The sequence below is a fragment of the Centropristis striata genome, chromosome 10 (assembly GCF_030273125.1).
Source record: "Centropristis striata isolate RG_2023a ecotype Rhode Island chromosome 10, C.striata_1.0, whole genome shotgun sequence".
Lineage (NCBI taxonomy): Eukaryota > Metazoa > Chordata > Actinopteri > Perciformes > Serranidae > Centropristis > Centropristis striata.
This window is the reverse complement of record NC_081526.1, coordinates 17,276,566-17,304,159: the sequence shown is the minus strand read 5'-3', so window position 1 is coordinate 17,304,159 and position 27,594 is coordinate 17,276,566. Positions and strand designations below refer to the sequence as shown.

The 27,594-nt window shown below is 40.1% G+C and overlaps 1 protein-coding gene across 1 annotated transcript in view; it reads left to right on the top strand.

Annotated features, from left to right (window-relative positions):
- Positions 1-27,594, top strand: part of klf7b (Kruppel like factor 7b) — an 81,629-nt gene that overhangs the window by 41,768 nt on the left and 12,267 nt on the right. The window contains exons 2-3 of the mRNA XM_059342442.1: positions 9,858-10,509; positions 22,250-22,373. Of these exons, the coding sequence (XP_059198425.1) occupies positions 9,858-10,509; positions 22,250-22,373 (776 nt within the window). The remainder of the gene's footprint in view (positions 1-9,857; positions 10,510-22,249; positions 22,374-27,594) is intronic.

The window sequence follows — 27,594 nt, the reverse complement described above, 5'->3', positions numbered from 1 at the left end:
ACATCAGCAATTAAAATTTGGTGAGCATAAACCTAAAGCTCCAGAGGGTTATTGCTGGGTTCATCAGGCTTGGACAAAGTGCAGAAGCTTGTCTGTTGTTTTCCTCAGTAGTTTTCATTCCTCCACACTGACCTGTGACTGAAGTGTAGATAAACAGCATCGCTGCTCAGCCTGTCGAGCTGCTCCATGAGCAAAATCCCATTCTGTATCTAAAAAGGTTTTTTTCCTCTGAAAGTGTGTACCTGACATTTACATGCTTCTTCATCTGTCTGTCTGATGTTGCACAGACAGCTTAAACTCAGACGAATAAACTCATTGCTCTGTGGAAACTCATGAATAAGCATTGGCAAAGAGGAGTTCTTTCAAAGTGTTTGACAACACGGGTAAGCTTCCTGTGTTTGTAGACACTTGTGTAGGAGGGTAATGATTTTAATGAGACTTGTGTTGAACTTTGTGTTTTGTCATGTGGGTGAGTAGAGAATAATTAAGTGTATTAAGTATTTTGTTTTCTGAATTGAGATTTTACTGGTATTAGTTGAGCTGGAACCTCTGGGTCTGAAATGTGAAACCATGCAAGAGATTCTTAAACCAGCAGGGGGCGACTCAACTGGCTGCAAAAAGGAGGCAGATTGCATAGAAGATTATGACAAAAAATGATCCTATGTGAGTTTCAACTGTTTCCTAAAGAGTTTATGGTCTCACTGGCCAGTCTTCTAAAGAGTATGATGTCTGTGTTATTTGAATGCATCACATTCAGAATTCAGAGTTTATATTGGCAAATTCAGAGTTTATCAGTTTAAACATTAACCTGTTTAAACCCACCTGATGCGGTAGCTATAGGGGTAGAGGAAGGGTTAGCATTAGACCAGGAAATAAATAAAGCGAAGGCTTATAACAGAAGAACACATGTATGAGCGTTCATTCATCATTTATTAACATCTTCTAGTTTCTGTAGATCTGTTTGTTTAGCAAGTAAAACATAACTCAAACTACATCAGTTAAAAAAAACAGAATGTTTTCTGGTCTATGAAATTAGATGTGTCTCCCTGTTGGTTAGTCTTGAAAAGCTGTTTATTGTTTGGATGTCACAGCCCAGAATTCTCAATAACATTTTTGGAAAGATAAAACAAGTATGGGATTATCAGATTTGTCCTAAATTGTTAACCAGAATTAGTTTAAATTATGATGCAGAGTCAAGAAGTTCCAAAGCATGCTTTGTTCCACTAACCAGAGTTCATAGAGTTCATTTGCAAACACAGGTATCCTCGTTCAATCATTTTTTTCATTGTGCAGTCATGGGAAAACCCAATAGAATGGTGTTGGTTTATTCATTGAAAGTAGTACTGTTTACCTTTCTGTATTATATTATCTCAACATTCATTGACTGGTGTTTGAAGTATTCCAATGCACAGAATCAGTTCTCTGCAGAATCTGAAACCTGCTGTTGATGTTTTTTCACGTTGTCCAGCCAGTCATTGACGTGGCAATAACAAAATGTGAAGCAGACCATTACAGGAAGTGTCACTTTACAGAATCATGTAAATGGCTTAATTTCACCTTCGTCCTAATGGAAATGTTGGTAATAGTCACATAACTGTGTGTGCATGCAAACACAGATGGAGCATCTCCTGCCGAACCCACTTCAGTCTGTTTGCTGAGCTCCGTCCTCCATGATCTTTTGTCTGTCAAAAGCTCTTAGCACTTCCATCCAGAGCCCTCTGCTCTCTGCATTCATTATTAATGGACCTCAGCAGGCGGAGAACACACACACACACAGAGGACATGCACGTCACCGGTAGCTATTTTAGACAATATATTAAATCAAACACTCAAAAAATATAAAGGGGGAAAGAAACGTTCTTGGGGGAGCTGAGGATGCAGGAAGACAAGATGGATCCATTGTTTTTATCTGCAGCTCTGTGCATGAAACTGTTCACATGAAATATATCACAGACAGATTGCAGCCACATATAGCTGCTTTTTCAGCTAAACAAACTGTAGAATCATCTAGATGTGGACATCTAGAGCTTTTAAATGCAGTTTAAAGTTGAATGTCACATCAGTCTTCACACTGCATTCACATTTGACCTTCTCTGACTTTGACCTGCAATGAATAATTAAATCAAGCATGTTGAATACCAGTGAAAATAATTCTGCAAAATGAGTGCATTAAATTGCAACTGCAGAACATAATTTTTCCACCCTAACTGAGCTGTCATATATAAAAACAGAGTAATAGTCTTTATTGATAATTGATTTCTTGCACAGATCAAATAATAGAAACTAGAGCGCCTTCAGTTGTAGTGAACAGTTGGTGCCACATGTGTTTCTTTACTGAAAATTACCATTTGAAACTAATAATACTTTCCCGCTAAACAAAAAAAAAACATAAACACCCACTAACATCTGGATTTTGTCTCTAGTGGAAAAGGTTACAATCAGCATTTATTGCAGGACAAATTACTCTGCAGCACTTTATCAAATCCAGCATTGAAATCATTTTCTTTTTTCCCATGAGCCTCAGTGGCTGTGGAGAATTCTCCCAGCCAGTGAAATCACAGCTTTGTCATTTTTCTGAACACTTGAAACAAACACTACACCTCCTGCCACAGTCACATTAAATCATACAGAGTGTAGTTTAAAAAAGCCAAGTGGGAGAAAATGTTCACATCAGCCTCTTGGTCATGATTGTGAGCAGGTGAAATTGTTCATTTCTGGCTCTAACGTTATCAAAACTACAGAAGTGTCAACAAACTGGAGGCTAATGTCTGCAAAGCCACAAACTGACAGTTAGATCCAGATGAACTACAGTCATACATTAATACAGTTGATTAGAGTTGCAATAAGTAGTCGACTAAACCATTAGTTGATCAACAGAGAAATAATGTTAATTTAATAACAACTTTTTAATATATTTAATTAATTGTTGAAATTTTTTATTGCAACAATGGCAGAAAATGTCACAAATATGAATATTTGCTGATTTTCTTTTATTGATATCATATTGAACTGAATATTTTGGGGATTTTGATTGACATAAGACATTTGAAGACTCTTTCCACTATTTTCTGACATTTTATAGACCAAACATTTAATCTATAATGATAAAGATAATTATTTCCATAAATAATTGTTAGTTGCATTCATATAGTTGATTTAAACTTGATACAAACAGCTCATTTCGGCTGAATGTTCATTAATCCAGCATGTCAGGAAAAATGTTAACGTAAAATGTATCCTGAAATAAAGCAATTGAGGTTTCATTCCATTCTGCCAAAGATGACGTGAATGCAGCATTCGTTATTTATTCATTCTTCATTTCTTCTACCTCTATCTTCAGCCCTCTATTAGCTGCCAGCAACAGACTCTGAAGCTCTCTGATTGGATGTTTGGTACTGCAGTGGGTCTCCAGTTGACTTCTTTCCTAAAACTGTTGTGTTCACTGACTTGTATCTTTGACTTTTTATCAGCGAAGCAGAATTTATTTCAGTGTCTCATTGTTTGTACTGATGATTCAAGGAGAGATTTGTGTCCACCCGGGTGTTGAAAAGCTCTGACAGCCAGTCAGAAAACTGTGTGTGTGTGTGTGTGTGTTTTTCGATGTGACCTTTCTCCATATGGTGTGGGACTGAGCAAGGGGACAGGAGGTGAGCCCTACACATGCTATCAGTCTGAGCTGTTAGCCAGCTGACACACACACACACACACACACAGGCTGCAGGCCATACATGTCATTGTTACCTGATATTCATGGTGTGTAGGAGAAACAGACGCAGGCGAAGGTCATACGTGTGTTGTTAGAGGCGGTGCGTTCACTGCCAGCCGTGGGTTTGAGTGCCGCTCGCTTCCTCTTCCACAGCCTCGGGCTCTCTCTACCCTCTGTCCTCCCCGCCCACCTCCCACAATCCTCAGCATCAGTCCAGCCCCCGCCAAGAGACACACAGACCTTTCTATTTTTGATTTCTAGTCCGAGTGAAAACAATGGTACAGTGAAAGCACTAATAGAGGCTGTATTTACTCTATCAAAGAGCTAAGATTAATGCATGTCTGATGATAAATAATGTATAGAATACATAAAGTACTACTGCTGCCCTGGAAAGGATAAGGAGATAAATATTTTTTGCATGTGTCCTGCAAGCAGAAACCACCTAAATCCTTCAGGATAAAAGAGCAATCTCCAGTCACATTAATGAACCCGAGGCCTTAAATTCAGGGCAAAAACTGCATAAATTATACATCAAAGCACTCCTCTTGATGACCTTTACATCTTGAATCTGTAGCTGTGTCAGCCGGATAGCCAACTTACCCAGATGTAGATCTGAAGTACACTTTTAAAGGAATATTTCAGTTTGGGTTTCTTTACAACTTGGTTTGTATTAGTGTAGTTTTAGTCCAGTTTAACTGTTGACATATTTGACGAAGAGTGGTACAAATAACAGACAAGGCTGAGGCAACTTTGGATGCAGATGCAGATAATGACAACTCTGTCCACCTCTAATGTCAAATACAGTATGTCAAAAAATGCCAGGATGTCCTACTGCACCTGGTCGAAAATTGCAGTAAACAAGCCAGCTTTGTTTTCTGGCTCTTCTGTCCCACTGCCGTCCATTGTACTGTTTGCATACTGCATGCAATAGTATGTACTTTGTAACAGCAGCTGCAATTTGTACTAAAAGGAAAAAGGAAAAGTTTGCAATTTGGAGTACAGCATGAGGCTCTTGTTGCTGTTTACATGCAGTTTTATATACATCATCAACAGTGGACACCTGTCAATCAACACAAATACAAGAATGTTCCCACTTTACCACTGATTGGAAAGGAAGAATCCAACTCTTTATCTAAACGTAATGATAATTTAGTGAGTCTTTACTATTTGGTTTAACACTAAACACTTTTTTTAACAATAAGGTGCAAAATTGGAATAATAACTTGAATTGCATCAAATTTAGGATTGTTTTTCTTATGAAACCAAGTTTCTTCAGGAGCCTGTGTTTGGTTAGGTTTGCAGTGCCTCTCAGACCCTGTTAGTAATAATAAGTTATAATAAACCATATAATATGAGTGATCAATGAGCAGTGTAGTCGTCATTCTACTATCCAAACTCTGCAGCTCTGTTGTCTTGAAATAAAGCACTTGGCTGTTTAAGTCCCTCTCCAGATAACCTGATCTCTGTTTGATAATCTCCAGTATTGGTTTCTAGATGCATTAGCAGCGACTAATCTAATTTAAACTGAGATATAAAAGCCTCCTTTAGCGTGCTTGACTAGATATTGTATTACACAGAGCAATCACTCAAAGGAATAGCAGTGCTAACAAATCATAGCAACAATCTGGACAAAAGGCTAACCCAAAGCTTTTCCTCACAGCACTCGTATCAGCTTTGCAAAACACATTGTTGCTTGGCGTCATCTTTGCTTCTTTACATGTATTCTTCTCATTTTCAAGTTTCCTTATGAAGCAGTGTAACCCTCCCAAAGAGATATCTTTGATTTATATTCATATGCAAATGAGCATCTTTAGGAGAAAAAAAAAGAGGGTAGAAGAAAGGGAGAAAAAGATGGAGAGGGAAGTTCAGCTTATCACCACTCAACAGATGTTCAGACTAAATGTGTTGGTTTGTCTGTCTCGTCAGTGAGGCTGAGCGGAGCAAAGCTCCAGCGCTGGCCGTTCTGAATGGACTGAGTCAACCAGCTGCTGCTAAGAAAAAGAAAAAAAAACATTTCTATAGTGGCTGTAATTTGCTCTGATGGCAGAGGTGGAAACAGCCAGAGGATCAGGATGAGAACTCTCAGCTGCCAAAGGCCTTTGGCCACACAGAGGAAATTAATTCAATTCCAAGTAGATACAGTGAAGGCAGTATGCTGCAGGGTGCTGCTCGAGCCAGGTAGCTCGCAAGAAAAGTGCTGACTGGACAGTTACAGAGCTGTGGACTCGCCTGCTGTCTTCTCTCTTTCTCCCTCTCTCTCTTTCCTGACAAAAAGAAACATCACTTAAACACAAACGTTATGAACACAGGATCTGTTTACTCCATTATAAAGTTTAAGATTTTTACTTGATTTTAAAATCATTACTTCCCAGTACAGAACATACATAAAAGTATGTTCATTTATATTCTGAAGTTGTTTCCTCATGTCTTGAGGTAGTAGAGTAGTAGAATGGCAATTCTGAAGAGTATACTATCTCTAAAGGTGTGTTCAGACAACATGCAAAGCACATTTTCCATGCATAGTCAATGCAAAGACACAATAACATTTTTTTTTCAAACTCAATTAAATCGTGTGATGCTGTGTCACACAAAGCTAACAGCACTGAGATTCTCCTGCATACCATAGATCTGATTGAACTTGTCTTGGCAATTTTGGCAAATAGCACTAAGTTAATGGGTGAGCTGGCCAAACACAAAGCACTCAATACTCTGTTCAGCAAGTTTTATTAGCACATTCGTATTCCATACACCGTCAAATCCCGAATGGCTCTTTTACAGTACAACAAAGTCCCGTACACCGCTCGACTTATATATGTTGTAGTTTCCAGCATTGATTCTTCAGTAAGCCTCAATGTGGCCCTATCTTCCTTCCCTATGCATCACGTCAGAACAGAGCCCACTGGTCAACACGTTCCCCTCAGTCATGGTGTTAGAACAGTTGAGTTCAAAGAGTGAGTTCCCGGAAGGCTTTGTGTCTTGAATACCAAGTAGGTCGCTGCCTACTTCATGTCCCACCATGCAGGAGACACCAAATTTCCTTCACAAACTCCATTCAGAAAACAAGCATTTTAAAAGTTGTTTGCTTGTCGTCCTCTAGACAAACCTGACAAAGCCTGAATTCAGACTTTTTACAAATCGGCATCATGATGCAGTTATGTCGGCATACTTTTGATCCTTTTCTTACAACTAAATCACTGCAAAATCTGTACCTGTACATACTGCTGTAATAGCATGGTAGCAGTTCCTGGAGAAAGCAAAGGAATTCACCAAGCTGTGTGCAGCTCCGGATGATATTATTAATACAGACATGACATTGTTTGGTTTTCCGATGCATTGGGGACTTCCATAACCACAGTGGTTATTTTGGTGATGGTTGGCTACAAAAAGAAATGGTGGCGTTGTTTACTCTGGCATGTCTCGCATGAGTAACGGAGAATAATAAACACAAATGTTAAACATTTGTGCTTGGTGTGAAAGTCACTGCCAACAATATATAATCTTCTGCTCCTCTGTTTTAAAGCATATTTTCTGTCCCAAGTTATAATACATCTGACCTAAGCGCTGGTTTTGAAGCTGTACAGAATATTTATGGCATTCTGTCATTTTGTTGTTTCTACGATGTCAGGAGCAGCATTGTTGCTGGACATGTTGTTGTAAAGTTACACTGAGTGATTATCTTCACTCTGTGTTGAATGCCACTCTGTACTGTGATTTAGGGATCTGGTTCCTTACTTGTTTAACCACCTGGATAGTTTTGTTGACAGATTTTAACACACAACTGGCCTGTTAGCTCCAATTTTAGAATGAAAAGTCGCTGGAGGAAACTTAAAGCTGCTGGATCCAGTTTGAAAAGAATTGTCAAGGTCAGACTGTTAGCTGGTGACTTTATTGAGCTTTGGTAGAACATTTCAGTGCATGAAATAGTCTTTATCCTGAGAACACACAGTTACATCCACATAGCTGAAATACAGGAACACAACAGGCATATATTTGGGGAAATTAGAGCAGATTTTGGTGAGATTTTTTTTATGCAATTCAACTCTACTCCACTGCTGTATGCTATCTTCTGGGTTTCCCATGAACCCAACTACATCTGGTTGACACATTATTTTGCATATGTTTTAACAGTTTTATTCTGTACACAATTACCAACACTGCTGCTCTGAAGTCTGATGTTCTACCATCTGGTTTGCATCTGTTTGCTTTGTAAAACCATCTAAACTATAAGAGGCACTCCTTGTCCCTCTTTAGTAGCATCATATAAAGCCTGTTTTTTAGTGTACATTTTATATCAGGCAGCTGTGACAACTTTATTTTTATCTCATTAGATTACGATCAGCCATAACAGCTACATGTGTCTTATTTCCCCCTGTGGAACGCAGCGGACAGGATTTCGATAAAAAAAACAGTGTTGCAGGTGTGAGAGATCAAAGCAGGAGCGCGATCGACTAAAGACCTCAGATGTGCAGCTGGAGGTTCAAGTTAGAGGAATTACTGAAAACAGTTTGAAATTTTAGGTGAGGAAAGTAGGGTAGTGACCTGAAGATTTCTGGCTCTCGAGATGCCCTTGACGATGGCACTGAAGTCCCAGAAGATTAAAAACTCTGGTGATGCTGGTCTGCAGCCAAAGTCTGCAGCTCTACAGATGTCTCTGTTATCTCTGGATAGCGGTTGAATATAGAATTACTCACTTATTTTTTCTTGTTCTTTCCCCTTATCTCCCTTCCTTGTTTCCCTCCATCATCTCTCTCTCCCTACTTCCCCAATCTTGCGATATATAACTTCCATGGCTGGTTGATTTGGGTGAGCAGAGGGAAACAGGCAAGGCTTCCACAGTTCAGGGCTCCGGAGAGCTCGGCCAGGCAGCAGCAATCAATCACAGACTAAATCCCTCCTCTCTCAGGACTGCCATGTGCCAGGTGACATGGTCAGCAGCTGCAGAGAAATATAAAGCCCGCAGTGGGTATTTGAATTTAAATAGACTGGTAAACAGGGGCTCTGAACAGGCTGCAGTCAGAAAAAAACCCTGAAAGAGAGACAACAATTGCATTGGCAGGTTTGTTTAAACAGTTAAACAGATCTATGTTTACGTTTCCCCGACAGTCGACCTTGTGTACATCATGAATGGTTGTTCATTCGAGACGTGACGTTGACAGATTGTCCAACAAACAGTCAGATTTGGTTTCTTTGAATCATGCCTGTGTGGTCTTTCTTTGTCTTTGATGGTTCCCTGTACAATTTCTGACCTCTGGTAGAGACAATGGAGAGTTGTTGTTTTTTCCATGAATAGGCCCACATGACCATAGGTGTTTCTGCACCACACCGAGTCAAATCATGCCCCGTTGATTTATGTTTCCATTACCAGTTTATATGAGCAGAGTTCTGCCGATTTGTGTCCGAGATAGATTATTTCTGGAGTCGGGGCAAAGTGCGTCTGACCCACCTGCAAGGGGGTTGTGGAGATGTGTCACAGACTGTGGTGACCCTGTAACAACCCCCATTCACAGCCTCAAATTAGTGTATGTTGTGAGACTCAACTGCTGTCTAGGAGACCAAGAGGCAGACATTTCAAACTTTTAAGTGTAGTATAACTTACAGTATCATGTTAATCCCTATATACAATGAGCCAATGATGGCTGAAGTATGAATGAGGTATCGTTTAACAAAATACTATATCAGAATCTTCAAAGTATCAATAGAGTGCATTATTTGGCACCTTTTTCTACTTTTTTTCTACTTAGGAAAGTTCTGGTGACATCCGAGTACGCTTAACTGTCAACTCAACTGTCAAATACAGAGTTAATACTGTTAAATACTGTGCTTGATTTCAACTACTGCAGTAGTGGACCTATCACATGTTGCATAAATCAAATAATGCAAAACCATACAAATAGTCCTTTTTCTAGATCTGGGCACTCAAAAAGATCAAATGCAGGTATAGTTTGCGTGGAGAACTTTTGATGCTGGTACTGAGTTATTTCAGTCGATACCTTAAAGTCATTGATTACTGATACCCAGCTGAACAGGTTATTAAAGGCTGTTTAAACCTTGCAGTGACTGAGCATCTTGTGTATTTAAGTGGTGGTACTCAAGTTGTAAAAACAGGGTGCAGGATCCTCATGTCTGACTCTTGTGCTTCCTTTTCTTGCAGACATGTCTAGAGCTGGAGCGGTACCTACAGACGGAGCCCAAGCGACTCTCGGAGCTCTTTGATGAGGAGCTGGACTGTCTCTTAACGCCAACCTTCATGCAGGGCGTTGACAGTGATGAGGACCTGATGGACCCCCTCCTCCCCAGCCTCCCTGACCAGCCCAGCCCGCCCCCACTACTGGTAACTCTCCCTAAGCTCCAGGCCAAAATCCTCCAGGTACCCAACCCCAGCAAGACCCCGGCAGAGGCAGGGACTGAATCCCTCACACCAAAGGACCAAGTCCTGGCAGGAGTCAGCGCCGCGCAGCTCAGCGCCGCTGTCACATCCCTAACACCGCCATCGTCCCCGGAGCTCGGCCGCCACCTCATCAAGCCCACACAAACACTGACGGCGACAGCAGACGGTACGCTAACGCTCAAATTTGTGGCAAAGAAGATGGGGTTAGGGGCAGCTAAACTGGTGGCAGCGCGAGCGCTACCGTCGCCGCCGGGTCGAGGAGGAGCCCTCAGTGACAGCGAGCAGGGAGGAGGAGGAAGTCAGGGAGGAGATGTACCAGAGAACAAAAAGAGAGTCCACCGGTGCCAGTTTAATGGCTGCAGGAAGGTTTACACCAAGAGCTCCCATCTGAAGGCACATCAGAGGACTCACACAGGTAAGACCTTCATTATATTTACCTTCAGTAAAAGTACTCTATGTTAATTATTTCAGCTCTGTAGTCCACCACTTTTATATGAAATTAAACAGTGATTATGAGGTGACAGTGCTGACCTTTAGCTGTAACTTCATGGTATTCACCTTAATATTGGGTCAACACTTTCGGACAAAATGAATCCCATGACGGCGACCTATGCATGAAACCTGCAGGACTTTCAAATGTATCTGCAGTTGGCAATAACATGTGTCAAACATGACTTTTCCAATGTTTCTCATCTATGTATTCATCCAAAATTTTGAGAAAAAGTATCTTGGCACACCTGAACATTGGCAGTTGACAGGTGCATCGCAGGAAAGTGTAATCTTAAAAACAATGGGACTCATGCAGGGGGATTATTTTTATTTGAACTTTTTCTCACTTTATTATTTATAATTTATACAGGATTTTCAAACTCAAAATCATTGAAAAGTAATGAAATATACAATACATTACTGAAAAACTGCACATGACTATCAAAACAGGTTTGGACCACTAAAATAATATGAAAAAATATGAGGAAAACTGGTGGATGCGGCAAAGCCCTCCTATAGTATACTTGTAGAAGCCGCTTAAGAAAAAATCTGTTCTTCTTGTGGTTCTTGCATGAGGCCAAATGAGAAAAACTCCCACACACTGTCTGCTTACTGCTGAAATATTTATTGACCAAACATTTCAGTCTGTCCAACCTTCATCTGGTTTATGAGCAGCAACAAGACTCCATATATATATATATATATATATACACACACAGAATCTGCCTCAATCCTCTCAGACTGATGATCTTCATTGTCCAACAGAACCAAATGACCTCAGTCCAACTTGCTGAAGCAGAGAAACAAAGCTGGCTGTAGTTCAGGCCGATAGAGCGTCAGCTGGGGCGATACCAAATGTCTGATTATGTTTTTTTATGAGACTTGGCAACAAATACTGAAAAGTATCCTTATTTGAGTTCATACAACTTCCTCAGCTACTTTCTGTGCCCTAAAACAAGGGAACTATATCTAGGAGTGACTACAAATGCTGCATTTATAACACACTTAAAGTTTAGCTGATCGTCAGCATTTTTACCTAACAGAAAATGTTCCAGTTCAAACCGAAAGTGTGCCAGAGTTCAGAAACAACACAATGAAAAATGTTTCAGAGTCCTGATACAGTTGCAAACACTGTCGTGGTACAAGGTATATAACTTCAATCATCTGGAGCTCTCAATAAGGCCGCCACATGCCGCCCCAGAAGATGGTTCACAATGTGGGTCTTGGTGAAATCTGCAATGAAACGATGAGATATCTGAGTGTTTTTAAAGAGATTATGACCTCTCCTCGTCTTCTTCTGCTTCTCGGGTGATCCTCTAGATTTATTAATTTCCTCATGAGCACAGGGCCAAAAGGCTCTGCCTCAGTAATTGCCTCATGATTGATAGACTGGTAGTAAATGACATTGGTAATTCAGCCCTGTCCAACTGGGTCAGACATGCAGCTTTTGCTGCTAACTACAGCTGCCCTCTCACTGACCCTCAGACAGAACACACACCAGGCTGATGTGTCCAGGGGCGGTTTGCTGTGAGATCTCAAAAGTGTTAGCATGTGGAGACGAGCTTCGGGTTGATAGAGGGGACACACACTAAGATGCTTTTGACTCGATGAATTTGTGATTTCAGTTTAATCCACATTAAGTAAGCTGAACTGAGCCTGAAGTTTATTTGATAAGAAACAGCCTGTTGTGTTTTTCTGAACAACTTATCGCTCAAAACACATGGAAACAAAACCGTTCAAGTAATTCCACAGTTAAGTCTGTACATCAATCAGAAGAGGAACTTGTTTGACACACAGTAAAAGAAACTGGAGGAAAATGTGCCCAGACTTTTCAACAGAAAACCAACCGAATAGAATTGAGTCCATAGAAATTATAAAAGTGTTAACATCACATATGTAAACTTTAAGCAACTTTTGGAGCTAGTTTCATTGGAAAAGTGTTTGCAATGCCCAATGACCGAGTCTGATGTTTCAGTGCCCCCACAGTGTTAATACATGGGTCTGATTGAAATCAATGAATGTTTTCTTTAAGGCAGCACTGTTGTCTTTCTATGCGTGACCTAGAGTCATTCTGTGTTTTTAGGTGACCCAAAGATCACATTCAGTGATGTGCAAAATCACCAAAAAAACACCACAGAATATTTGAGGCTGTCTTTTATTTACAATTGTCGCTCAGAGCCACATCACTACTTCTAAAGTGACAGGAACTAGTGTACCGCAGGTTTGTTCATTCTTATAAATCCTTTCATCTGTCTTCATGTCAAAATGCTTTTTGGACTGAACATCTTATAGCCGGAGTAACCGAGGCTGAATCCATCACTTATCTGCAGCATGAGGCCTGTGCAGACTCGCACCACCTGCAGCGACCATTATTCAACTTTAGCTTTAACCGCAACGTCATTTACAGTATCTGGAGTGGTTCATGGCCTCCAGTTGTCATCATCCAGTGTTAGCACTTTCCTTGGTGTTCATCAGGATTACAGTACATAGCCTGCAGACCTTCTACTGTAACCTTGGCATCATTAATCCAGCGTGTTACAGGCTTATATGATCCCGGCGACCATCGCATTGGCTTTAAGTATAGCATTACATTCCAGGGCAGCACCTAGCGTAGCCTGGGGACCCCACAGCTGTAGCTTTATTATAACTAATCCAGAATGGAGCTAGCTTTCTGGTAGCATAGCCGTTAGCTGCAGTATCTTTAATCTTCTGGTGCTTCTACAGTCGAGTCATGCTAGCCAACGATGAGCTTTTAAAGCCAGAATCATTCACTGAGGGAAAAAAGACACCCTGGAGACACTGCAGCTACTTCTGTGTGTGTGTGTGTGTGTGTGTGTGTGTGGTATAAATGTGGGGGCGGTGTATTCCCTCCCGATGTGTTCACTACAAGCGCAGCACTGTGGTTTAATTAGCTTAATCCTCTTTTTGGGTTATTATGACCATAAATCATTGAACATACATGTAGGGAGGGATTAACGTAGCAGAGACTACAGGGAGGAGCAACTGCAGAAAGCCTGCGCAGCATCAATACACTTACTGTCACAGAGTGCACACCAGAGGCCATTAGAAACATCATTATAGTGAGCTCTGTCAGGAGTTTACTGTACGTGTGCAGCAATCCCAGATAATGTTGGTAATAATATTCCTCTGTTCACATCCAGAAAAATTTCTCCAAGCTGCAGCTCTGATGTGAAGTTTATTTTCTTTCAGGAAAAGTTGTAGCATTAATAGATGTAGAAATTAATTCAGTAAATCTCCAAAGCACCAAATCAGAGTGGAAGCCAGGGTTTTCTGCTACTCGCTCTCTTGGATCTGATTTTATCTCTAAAAACACTACATGGCAAATTATTATTTCCTCCTTGTTATTCAAGCTGCAGTCCAAAACAATATACTTAATGAAATACTTGGCAGCCGACGTGGCAGAAAAGATGAGCAGCTTTGGAAAGAGTATTTTGGAAGAGTGTTTGTCTCAACCGTACTTAATGAAATGGGCAGCTTGCAGGCACCTTTTTTTTTAACAATTGCAAATTGTACCTGATATAATATTTGGATGTGCATACAGTGCAGCTCAAATATACTTAGCTGCTGTCAGATCATGATGTGCTTCCATTAGAGAAATAAAGCGGAGACATGTTTAGAATAGCAAAGCATCAAGACTGCAGACAGGAGGGAAATTGCGAGCTGAGTGAAGAAATACACCTTCCAACAAAAAGCTGTCTGGCTGTGTGAGAGCTGAGTGGCAGTCTTAACATAAACAGAAAAAATAGAGTACAAGTGTTTTTGTGTTATGGTACAAAACACAATGCAGGGTTAATGGTTCAATAATATCCCAATTTTATCATAAAAGTGCTCATTATGTGTAAAAAAAAAAAAAAAAAAGGGCTGCCTTTTTTGTAAAAGCCATTTTTCTCAAGGTTTTATTACAAAATGACAGAAAAAACAGAAACAAATAAAACAATAAAGCAGCTTTGTTACAAGTAGATCTACATAAAACTCCACCAAACACTTAAAAAGTTAATGTCCTAATAAATATAAAGATCAACTGTCTCAACTTGATTGGAGTTATATTCTCCAAACCCATCAGTTTGTCACACATATAATTTAAACTACTAGCAAACATTTTTGTTGTCCATCAGCTCGTCAACATGTTGGAGCAGCAGTTTAAACCTCTGACTCTTCTCACACAGTGTTCAATGACATTTAAAAGCATTCTGACATTTAATGTCTGCAAGACAAATTTACTTCTTTTTGGAAGTCATGGGAGATTTATAGTGAGCCATTTTATTTTATTATACCATTAAATATTGCTACCGCCCTACCAAACAGCCGTTTCTGATCATTAACAGTTCCCGAACTACAAATCATGTATAATTGACATTTTTATACAGTTTGATTTTAACCTCTTCCAAACAGGTTATGTTTTCAGTTCGGTTGGTTGTCTGACTGTCAGCAGGATTACAGGAAAACTACTGGAACAATTTTCATGAAACTTTGTGAAAAAGTGAAGCATGGTCCAAGGAAAAAGTCATGAAAATTTGTTGCGATCCAAATCACAACAATGAATACACAAATTGTTTTTCACTTTTCTCAACATTGCGGCGTTTGTGCTGCTTTCATGTGCTGTTGGAATAATCAGAATATTAGTTCCCAAACATATTTCATGTCTCATCTGCTCTTCTTTATCACACACTCATACTGGAAACCCCCTTTCAGCAGTTCTGATGATACAGTCGACTTCCTTTCTTATTAACCGGGTTTTGGTTACATGAACAACGTACATCATACATTTTCCATCTTGCTGGCCAAAGCTTCCCCACTACGCCTCTGAAACGTTCAGATTTGAGGCAAAACGTCACAGAGGCGTAAATATCGCAGCTAGAAATGGCAATCTGAAAGGATTATGTCACTGTATTATGCAATATAACCTAATTATAATTTCAACTACAGTAAGCTATACTTTACATGCACTGGGCCTAACTGTACTGTATTTTAGTGCATTTAAATTATGCACGATACAGTGATTAAATTTGTAAAGTACAGTACTGTGCCAAAGTCTGAGGCAGGTGTGAGAAAATGCCCAGAAGAACTGATGCTGGTTTGAGGTCAAAGTGTGGTCACACCAAATATTGTTTGATTTAGATTTTTCTTCTGTTCACTCACTTTGCATTTTGTTAATTAAATAATAAAAATAAATAATTTACATTTTACATTTCTTTTTTTGAAAGCATAGTTTCACTGCATTTTTTTTCACACATGCCTAAGACATTACTGTACATTGAACATAATAACACATAACACATAATAAATATACAAATGTCAATGAGATGGTTATCCGCATGAGAAACAAAAGAAAAATAAAAAAATCATCCACTTATAGTGATCGGCAAACCTCAGACAGACGTGATCACTGTAACAGGTTTTTCACACCATTTGCTGGATGCAGCTGTGATGTAAAGTATAATTATGTGAGAGGCAGTTTACTGGTTAAAACCAGAAGAAAAGAAAAAACACTCCAGCTTGAGTCTGACTTTCCAAGACCTCCACCTCCGCCCCACCCCCACCCTCAGCAGGTTCCCCCACAGCCTCATGTGGATTCAGGAAAATCCCTGCTGTAACCCCAGACCTCCACTCTCATACATATACCTCCATACTCCTCTACACCCACTGGAGCCAACCTCCAACCTGCGCTCTCTCTCTCTCTCTCACTTGCTTATTCAGTTTGGGTTGCCAAGCAACTGCATCACACTCTTCCATAATTGGTTGGTGGCTGGTTGATTGTCCATGCCTGTTAATCTCTCTCTCTCTCTCTCTCTCTCTCTCTCTCTCACCCCCCTTCCTTTCTTTCTCTCAGTTGCTAGGTGACTTTATCACGCATCCCTGCCTTGCCGTGCTATAATTGGCTGGCGTCATGGTTGCTGTGGCGTCAGGCCCGAGCTGGCCTTGCTTCATTCCTCCAACTGTGTGTGTGTGTGTGTGTGTGTGTGTGTGTGTGTGTGTGTGTGTGTGTGTGTGTGTGTGTGTGTGTGTATGTGTGTGTGTGTGTTTGAGGGGGGTCCTATTGAAGGAAGATGGGGTGCTCGGGCCAATTACAGAAGACGGGTGTGAAACGGCCGCCTGTCTGGCACCTGCGGCCCCCACTCATACCCCATATCACACTCACACACACACACACACACACACACACACACACACACACACACACCGAGCAGGTTGAGAGTGTAGCATTTCTCCAACAGGATAAGCTGCCAAGTGGTTTGCTATTGTGTGTTGAAAATATTGGTCCTGTATTCAGTCCTGAGCGAGGAGGACTCCGTGGAGTATGTAGGAGGATTCACACATTCAGATACCCCTGCTGCAGATTCAACATGGAGGATTTTTTGGTTCTTTGCAGAACGAGAAGTAAATCTGTTGTAGGATCACACATTTTCACAGCTGTAGCAAAGGATTGTGGGTCTTTACAGACATAGATAACTTCCTGTTGTACCTATAAAGTCAGGGAAATGTGTGTCTCCAGCCTCTTTTGAGTCTTCCATCTTAATTTATTTCTTATGAGGACCTTAGTTTAATGAATTAGAACAAGAATAGAGAAATTGCAACCATTTCTTGAATTTTGACTATTAGTTAAACTAATAACATCAGCAGGCCAAAAAGCCTTGTTGATTCCACCTTCTCAGCCATTTTTTTCTGACATCATTCAAGTATCTGGCATCACCCTGAAATTGTTTAGTATGAACAGCAAGTGTGCGCTCTTGCATCTTGACTAAGTTATCTGGTGTGTTTTCTTACAATTATAATATTAAAATCTGTTAAATCTGTCCCCCAAGTTTTTAAAGGGACAGTTCACCCTACTGCTATCTATGAATCTTGATTATTTTTGTACAAATGCAATGCAACTCATTTCAAAACAATCTATGTAGATTTATAAATCAACTTACAGGGAAGAGAAACAATATATTTTTTTAATTTTGAGGTGAACTGTCCCTTTAAAATCTGTTCAGATTTGACAACCCTGTAGTGTGCACCAGGCATAATGTAGCCTCGAGCTGCTTGCCTCAGGCAGAGCTGAGCAGCGTGCTGCAGAGATCTGATGAGCTCACTCGTGCAAATTTTCATCCAAATTCAAAACACCTGCAAAAAAAACCCTCAATGCAAAATAGGTGTGTGTTTCCCTGTGTGTTTCCCTCAACTGGATATTGGAGATTTTCCAGAAGGTGGAACAAGATCTCATCATCTGTTGTCTTCTGTTAATCATATTCATCATTCCAATCCATTGCTCCACTACCCCAGATTTTTTATCACTTTTAAACTTATGTTTAAAACCACCTCTGTGCTGGTGAGCCATTAGATTTTCATGTGGTCTGTCCATATAGCTGTACGTGGCATTCTTGTGAACGCCTGGGTGGAATTTCTTCATTCATACATTTAAATATATTGATTTAGATTAATATTTCTATACATTTTACACAAATGTCTAAAAGAAAATGATGTATGTCCAAAAGGTGAAATGTCAACATCATTGTAACATCATAATATTCTGCAAAAACACTTTCCTGGACATTATTCAATGCCATTAATCATGAACAAAACAGGAGATTTTGACCATATGTCATATTTGTTCAGATAATGAATTGGTGACACTGATATTGAGGGTCCATCTTAAAACTCTGATTGGATGTGTGCATAAATTTTTTTATTTTATTTATTTTATTTTTTTTTATTTTACCAGGAAGTCCCTTGAGATTGCAATCTTATTTTCAAGGGAGACCTAGCCAAGATTGGTTGAAAGTTACAGATTAAAATGACAGTGGCAAAACATGGGAACATATAGTAAAAACAGCAAAAAGGAAAAATAGGCAATACACACATTATACATGCAGAAAGGTACTGAATCCAGCTCAGGTAAAACAATTGCACTTTACAGTAACATGGACCGTTTGAATTGCTTTTCATTTTCCCAGGGATACTAGGTTTGTAAAATGTAACACATTTTGCATTATTCCAAGACCATGGGGCAAAGTAGGATACTTTATTTTAAAATCTGAATCTTTTTTGCATTAACATCCATTAATAAAGCATTGTCTACAGTCATTGATTTATGAGTCTGGACAGACATGGATGTAAACTGCAACTTGGTTGGCGAGACATACAACTGCGAGTCTGAATTTCTCGTTTCACATGTGCAGTTCCACTCCCTGAGACCTGCAGACAGACTTTGATGTGTTGAAAAATGTTTCAGCTTCAAAAAGCAAATGATGATGACAAAACCCAATTAATAGCAAAAGCTGGTGAAACTGGGGCTAGCTTGGAGAGGATGAGGAAACTTGGTATTTGGTCTTGTCCCCTAACTAAACCAAAAAATGTAGACAAGGTGGCAGAGGAAGGCTTACCTTCAAAAATGCACAATGTTGAGACAGCAACAAAACCCAGATCCCTGTTGTGGAAATCAGCAACTGACTGCACGAGATTTGACTGGAGGATTTGAATATGCAAATCCAGGCGAGCACGGCTCATGATCTGGAATTCATTTAGTCCGAGAACAACTGCGTCACCTCGCAGTCACGTTGCGTCTGGGGATGAAAGATGACTCCGATCAAAGAGTCACAGGAACTAGGGGGGAAAATAAAGGGAAAGAGGGCATCACTCACAGTTGGATGTTCCTGTAACACATCATCTTTTACTTGTAGTTGCATCACCTCGCTGTCAGAGCTGCTCTGCACCTCTGATATTAGTCCATGTAAAGGTGTACTTCTACAGCTTCAGGCACTCCAGCACCACGATTCAAGACGGTGAATTAAGGCGATTTAAGTTCAGAAAAGCAATCTCACACTTAGCTCTCCTGTTGGTATGTCACGGAGGGGTTATGCCCCACGGTGAGGTTTGAGACTTATGGGTAAACAGCACATACGATAAAGAAGAAAATCTAAATAGGAAGCTGCATCCGTAGATATCTCTGCATTGAAATTTATCTTTTGGTGAAGCAAATTTGCATCTTTGCATCACATGAAGTGAGTTCACTGTGGTGAACTTTGACTGGCAGTGTTGCAGCCTCAACCAATGACAAAGAAGTGTGTGTGTGGTTGATCCCATGTGGCTGTCAAACAGTCGACAAACCAGCAAGCTAATATCCTGCACGGTCCACATTTAAAAAGATTAACGCCTCCACACGTACTTGTATTTGCATATATGTGACTGCAGCCTTAAATATAGTATCATTTTCTGTTTGAGTGGTTCTTAAATTATTCCAACTAATCACAAGCAGGTAACCAACAAAAATTCTATTGGTACAGAAGCTGTAGGAAGTATCACTAGGAGCAGTTAATATTTTTATACCATAGTTTGTTATATTTTGTCTGGTCCTTAGTCTTGAAGATGAGCAGACCTGTTTGACTGCAGATGTCTGGAACCAGGTTGTACATCATTGAAAGTAGTCTGCAACACCTGACCTTCTTGTAAGCACACCCTTTTCTATTGCACTCAATTTAGCATATTGTGAAATACTTCAGCTTTAACATTAGTTCCACTTAGTTTTGGACTGTTGAGTGTTTATGTTTGTCTCCTTAAGAAGATTGGTGTGTGCTGTGATGGGAGTGGAGGGGCTGCTAGGACATCTGGCTAACTGACTGTAAACTGCTGTATTACTCCCCATTAAGAGTCATTAAGACCCCAATTATAGTTACCACCCCCGAGTTCACACACACACACAACACAGTCACACACACTAGGGTTCTGCAGTTTGGTTCAGTCAGTTAGAGAGTGCAGAGGAGAAAGCCCTGTGCCCTAAAGTGTTTTCTCTTTATCAATATTGTGAATATTTGAAATTACCTTTATTTATTTATTGATTTGGATCATTTGGTTTTGTTTATGTTCATGTAGTGTCAAAAGAACTCCATTCCTATTTAAGTAAATGAGCGTATTGTGTTGAGGTAATTGGAGTTCTGGCTCAGAGGAAAACAAACGAAAAACTTCACACGATTCAACATTTATACCAAAGTAAATTAACATCATCCACCAACTACCTGTTAAATATGTAACATAAACAGCTCAACCCTTCTGTTTAATTGTCCATCCTGAGGATGGAATTGTTGTTGCAACTTTCAAGACGAGTAACATTTTGTCTTAAAGGGTTCATTTTCAGGTTCGTACTTGTATTTTGGGTTTCGACTAAAACATGTTTCGATGCTTTGTTTAACTATAATACACATTATTTTTCTAGTACTGTCTGTCTGCTCAGACCTCTATTCGCTCTCAGTCTGAAACCCTCCATTATAGCACCTGTCTCTTTAAGCCCACCTCTCGAAAAACTCCAGTTTGCTCTGATTGGTCATTGGCATCTGCGTCATCTCTGCACCGTCCCTGCAGCTGATGAATGACTGTTTGCAGCATTTTATTCCTATATAATGTGTAGTTGTGACATCATGACCTTACAGAAGTCTGACAGTATCTCAGTGTGTGCATTTCTGTTGAATGAGCGTTTCAGTACTTTCATAGTATTTATATTTATATTTATATACATATAGCATCTAGATCTGCTAGAAAGCCAATCAGAGCTCATGAGTTGGGACATTGTTCTTTCAACATTATTCTGACAGCACAAAATAACTTATGTATCTGCCTCGTTATTCCACGACAAAGTTTCATAGATAACCTCTTGGCGGAAGGTAAAAAGACACAGAGAGCTAATTTTTTTATTATATGGGACCTCTTAATGATACTAAACACAAAAATCTTTCAAGGTTTCCTATGAACGAGTCAGAAAAAACTATGCACAAGCTGTTGAATTCATTAAAAATTCAATTTAAAATATAGTCTGCAAGTACATTTGTCCATGAAAAACTCATTTTATTGCAATTTGACTTATTTCAAATATTCACTGGAAGGTGTCAATGAATGGGTTTTTGCTTGTACGGTGGATTTATGTAACTGAATTCAACATATTTTTCTTTTTTTATTGTCATTACTATAACTTTCAGTTTTACTTTCTGCTGTACCTGCTGACCCCACATACACACCCACAGAGAGAAACACACTCTCACACAGGAAGTCAGACATCATCACGTCCCATCTTAAGACAGTCTGCTGCTACACGCACACACACACAAATATACACACACACCTCTACGCAGAAGACACACGCACACACACAGCTGGAAGGCTTTCTATCATTGAGAGATAACTACAGGCTGAGAACAATAGACCATCTCTTCTCCCATCTGGTGAAGTGGGGGATGAAACTTCATTTACATTTCAGATCCCACCACCTCAGGGTGTGCGTGTGTGTGTATATGTGTGTCTGTGTGGGGGCGGGTGGGGCGGAGGGTTGGTGATAGAGGGAACAAAACGAGATTCATTTCAGGGTGAATTTAGGATTATGAATTAACACGCCGCAGTGCTGAAAGACTTCATTTGCAGCTAATTGAGTGTATTGGCTCATTGAAATGGCTGTTGGTCTGCTTGCCCATCCCCTGGGCTCTGTGTATGTGTGTGTGTGTGTGTGTGTGTGTGGGTCTGGAAGAAGCCAGGGGTGGTTACCTGTATATTAGTGAACAGCTGTAGTTTAGAAGTGTGAAATTAGAGATAGGAATTATAATAAAATATGACACCATTTCTCTCTCTCTCTCTCTCTCTCTCTCTCTCTCTCTCTCTCTCTCTCTCTCTCTCTCTTATAGGTGAGAAGCCCTACAAGTGCTCATGGGAGGGCTGCGAATGGCGTTTTGCCCGCAGTGACGAGTTGACACGACACTACCGCAAACACACTGGAGCGAAGCCATTCAAGTGCAACCACTGCGACAGGTAAACACACACACAGGCATCCGCTGTACACAAAGGCAGTCACAAACTTTGCATGGCATTGATGCACTTTATCTGTAAAGGACCTTTGTTTAACCTCAAGTTAGGCACACAGAAACTCAAGGTCAGACAGGATATCACATATTTGGGCCGTTTTTTTCAATATTAGATCCGCAACTGAGGATTTTAGTTGTTGATGAATCATTAAACATCTTATTATTAGGTTATTAAAATACTACAAGATTATCAATACTGAGCTGCCTCTGTACTGAATCCATAGAAAGTGAAAACTGATCAAACTGATATCTGGTAAGACAGCAAATACACTTATTTCTCTTAAAAACTCTTTTATGCTTCTCTTCTATGAATTGCCACATACAATTGCTCAGTCACGTCCCCTTAGAGTCACTTTTGAATGCACAGGTTACCACTTTAGTGTTTTTGGGACATGCAGGGCTGCAATAAAGGCAGATGTAAGGTGACATAGTATAAAGAGTGAGAAAGTCTGCACCAGGAGGCAGTCAGGGTGGATTAATGAGTCCAACAAACTACGCTGCACTTATGAATGGTTTGAAATGATTTCCTTCAAAAAGTTGTGCACCAGAACTTGTAGATTTACCATAAAATGTGGGATAGGTCAGCTGTAAGGTGGGTGGGAGAGGTGGAAGATTGGTGACAAGATCACCAGTTAAACATCTTATTTTTAGGTGTTTCAAATATTACAAAAATAAGATAAATACTTTAGCGAGGATAAATACATCACAGAGTTGCCTCTGTATTGATCCATAGAAAATAAAAGCAGATCAAACTGATATAAGACAGCAAACAGGCTCAGTGCTTCTCCTTAAAATCAATAGAGTAATGGAAACATTTGGGGCTACATTAACAGAATTACAATTTTCTCTGTATATTTCTTGATAATGCATCTAAACAGTAAGTATTTGCACAAAGGCTCTGACAGCATTACTCTATATGCATCTCATGTAGCATTTCAGTTCAACTCTTTTCTTAAGCGCAAGGAAATAAATACTTTTAGAGACGAAATACTGCAAATGAGCCTGTTTGAAGTTGAGAAGAGACGTGATCATTTTCTTAAAGACATTTTCCTCCTTCAGTGTACAGGAGGAGCTCAGGTGAGCTCTTATCTGGACCTGTGGATGATAAGGTTTCAAGACTGTAGCTCATAGTGTAGTCAATTTAAAGATAAGGAACGTTATCATCTCAAATTAAGTTCCTAATGGATTCAGGTTTTTTCATTTTTCTTGGAGCCACATAAGAATGCATATAAACGCTATTCTGTTATTGGCTTTATTATTCGCTTTTAGGTCATGCTGTTCGGGCATCACAAATTTGACTTATTGATTGTGCGCCAATGCGTTTTGTCACCGACAGTTTGACCTCAGTGGAAAACAAAGGTGAATAAAAAGAGATGATGTGTTTCAAAATAAAAGCAAACTAAATCTCCCAGTGGACAAAAGCCAGGGAAGTCACATCGCCTCTGTTCAGTGTTTGATCCTCAAGGAAGTGTGTGTGTGTGTGTGTGTGTGTGTGTGTGTGTGTGTGTGTGTGTGTGTGTGTGTGTGTGTGTGTGTGTGTGTGTGTGTGTGTGTGTGTGTGTGTGTGTGTGCTTACTCATGCCCCTGTGCTGGCAGTTAAATGGATTCTGGCTATTGGCAGACTGGTCGCAGCTAATTGAGTGGCACCAGATGCCAACTCCACTTTAACATACACACTCTCTGTATGTGTGTGTGCCTGCACTACCTTTTCTGATGCAGAGCGCACACACAGACACACGCACACTCTTGCCCTAGAGACAGTGTAATTGGCTGTTGTGGGTTCCCTCTAGTTTGGGTTTTAGACATAAAACCCTCCAGAAACCTGCTGGAAGCTTCTAATCCTGGCTGAGAGCTGGGACTGTATTAGCTCCTTCTTGGCAGAAAGGCACACACACACACACACACACACACACACACACACACACACACACGTATGCAGAATGCAAAGACGTTTGAATGCAAAGTCATACATGAACATTTCAAGGTCCAACAACACACTGGGATACACAAAGACACATCATCTGTGTGTGTTTACTTCCAAGTCTGCAGTGTGTTAGAAGTTATTTTGGACTTCTGAGTTTAATGTTCATTTTCTGTATCTGTGATTGATGATTGGAGCTCTCACAAAAATCCTTATTTGCTGTGTGTTCCAAAATATCTTCTTCTTTGATTAAAAGTCAAAATTAGAAGCCATAGGAGAGTAAAGTACTTCCAAAGAGGCATTTCAATAAGAAATACCCAATCACAGAGCACAAATTATGCTACATGTGCTTGTTACACAAATCTGAAGCTAAAGATTATACTGTTTTGTTACTAATTGCAACTTCGAATCATTTGAATTTGCCACAGCTCTAATTTGTCTGGTATCTTCGCTACAGCAAAAGATGCTGAGTTTAAATTCATAAAGTATATGTTAAATCTAATTCCAAATTTTAATAAGTGAAAACACTCATTTGGATGCCACCAAGAAGTATATTCAGTATTTATTTAAGAGAGAAATCTGCTTGCTTCAGCCTTTTTCACATCTTTTTTTTCATACCTCAGCCAAGAAGAAAAAGTTACTTTTTTAGATGTCTGCTACTGTTGTGGCTCCAGGGATTATATATATGTTATATATAATAGTATATTGTAAATATACTTCTGCAGCCAGTTCGGGTGTAGAACACACAGTGAATACAAGTTGGACTGAGCACTGTGACGCCGTCAGCACAGGTTGCTGATGGAGGTTGGGTTTTTAATATGCCAGAATGTGTCATAATGATAAATGTTGGCATAAAATCAAACCACACCGGACCATCAAAACCTGAAATCGACCCAACTTTAAGATGCATGACAAACTCCAAAGCTCATCCAGTCTTGGACAGTAAATGTTTCTGCTACTAGTCATAAAAACTTTCTATATTAATTATGTCATATTGCTGACCAATTCCTTTATATTATGATCTGTTTGTTCAGTGAGATATCAGTAGAGGGATAACAGCAATGATTCAAAATAATCACTGTCTGACAGTATCTTTGGTCTTCTTTTCACTTTTACAGTATTTCCCTCTTTGCTTTTTGATGCCTAATTTACAAAATGGATGGAAACATGCTTAACACAGCCAGGAAGCACCTCAATCATTACAGTAGTACACACAAACACACACATCTGTGGTGGGTGGAGCCCAGTAAATATTACCATGAGAATGGCAAAAAAGTGGCAGCCACGGAGAGGTTAACATTAGATAGACTGTTCAATCTGACACAATTTCTCCTGGGGAAACACACGCGCACGCACGCACACACACACACACACACACACACACACACACACATACACACACACTGCAGTCTGTCATTAATCCTGTCTAATCAAGCGGGGACCCCCTGATGTTTCCATGGAGCTGGAAGGAGGAGGAGTGATGAGGAGGAGGACAAAAAGAAGTGAGGAGGAGAAGAGAGAGTTTAGAGGAGGAGAAGTGGAGGATGGGAAGGAGGTGTGTGTGTGTGTGTGTGTGTGTGTGTGTGTTGGGGTGGAGGGGGGGTACCAGCTGGTCTGGCTGCTCCGCGCCCCAACAGTGACACAGTAACTGGCATGGCCATCTGTCCAGCCACACACACATACACACCACACACACACACACACACACACACACACACACACACACATACAAACACACACACACAGATTGGGAAGGTGTACAGTAGGTACCACATGGCCAGCTAAGGGTTGAGGGGAAACACTAGATCACAGACAACAGAGATGAGAGCAGAGTTCAACTGTTCACTCACACCTTCTTCACAGACACTGTGACTTCCTGTTGTTCTGTCCACACTTTGTGTTCTCAACTTATTTTCTAAAACCTGTCCACAATGAAACACCACAACATTAGAAAAGACAGCTTCATCTCTTTGTCGTGATTTTCTGTTGGAAAAATATATGCTTTTAGATGACTATATTTACTCTTATAAACTGTATTCAAACTGTTAGAGGTTGCAAAGTGATATCTTGAGATATTCCTCAGCGTTGTTGCACAGGTTTACAAATGAAACTTTAATATTAATAGCAGCTTGTTTACTTCCTTCTAAGAAGGATTAGTCTTTAACCCATTTAGGCCTGAAACGCCAGGAAAAAATGCCGGTAAAACCTATGGGGGATTTTAAAATAACCCCCTTAAACCTGAAGTTTGTCTGGAAATTCAACAGAAGTGTCAACGCCTCCTAAATAATAGATTTTTCAGCCTCCGTAGCAGATAGAAATGAAATTCAAAAAGTATTTGAGAGCTTATACCTGTCCATCCGCTATAGTCGTCTTCCGCCATGATTTCAAAGTTCTGGAAAAGTCCCATGTTGCATTGCGACACTCCCACATGTATTCTGATGCATTTCATTGGCCAAGAGACCAAAAATAGGTGGAAAAAACTACAAATGCTACAAAACAACGTATCCTCTTTCCCGGCTTTAATGGTAGAATAACGCGCACAGCGCCCCCGGTTTTAATGGTAGAAATGCGGTAATGCTTTCCCGGCTTAAATGGGTTAAAATAGTGATAGTGATAACTAGAAATTTAAAGGAGGCTGACAATTACGCATTACATATATTTAAGAAGAGCTGTTTTCTATCCATATAGAAAATATGGAAATAGCCGACTTGACATCAGGTAGATTTCATGTGCTTCTTCAATCCAGATGTTAAATAATTGTTGGTAAATATCTTTAAGCAGCGTAGTCAGCGAGCAACATATTAAGTATAAAGTACTTCTGCCCCCTTCGTTTGACCTCGTCAAAAAATGATGTGCCCTGCGGCCAAAAGGGCATCGATCCCCAGCCTGCACTGCCTCCTCTGCCTCTTTCCTGTCCATACATATTTTAGAAACCAGTGTCTTTTGTAAAAAGACACAAAATTATGAGGAGAACATCTGGATGAGCCGACACAGGGAACGGGACATATCAGGCTGGGGTGTGGTATTTCATCCATGCAATGTTCATGTCCTGCAAAAGCAGTAGGCTTGGCATGTAGGCCTACCAATCATTTCCTATAAATTGTCAAATATTTGGTGGTATTGCTGCCCTCCCATTTGGCCTTTTTGCCCTAAAAAAAATGACAAAACCAAAAGTCATGGGGCCTTGAGTTGAACATTTTTAGCGGCTTTCTTTCTTCTTTTTTCCCCTGGCTCAATGTGAAGTTGA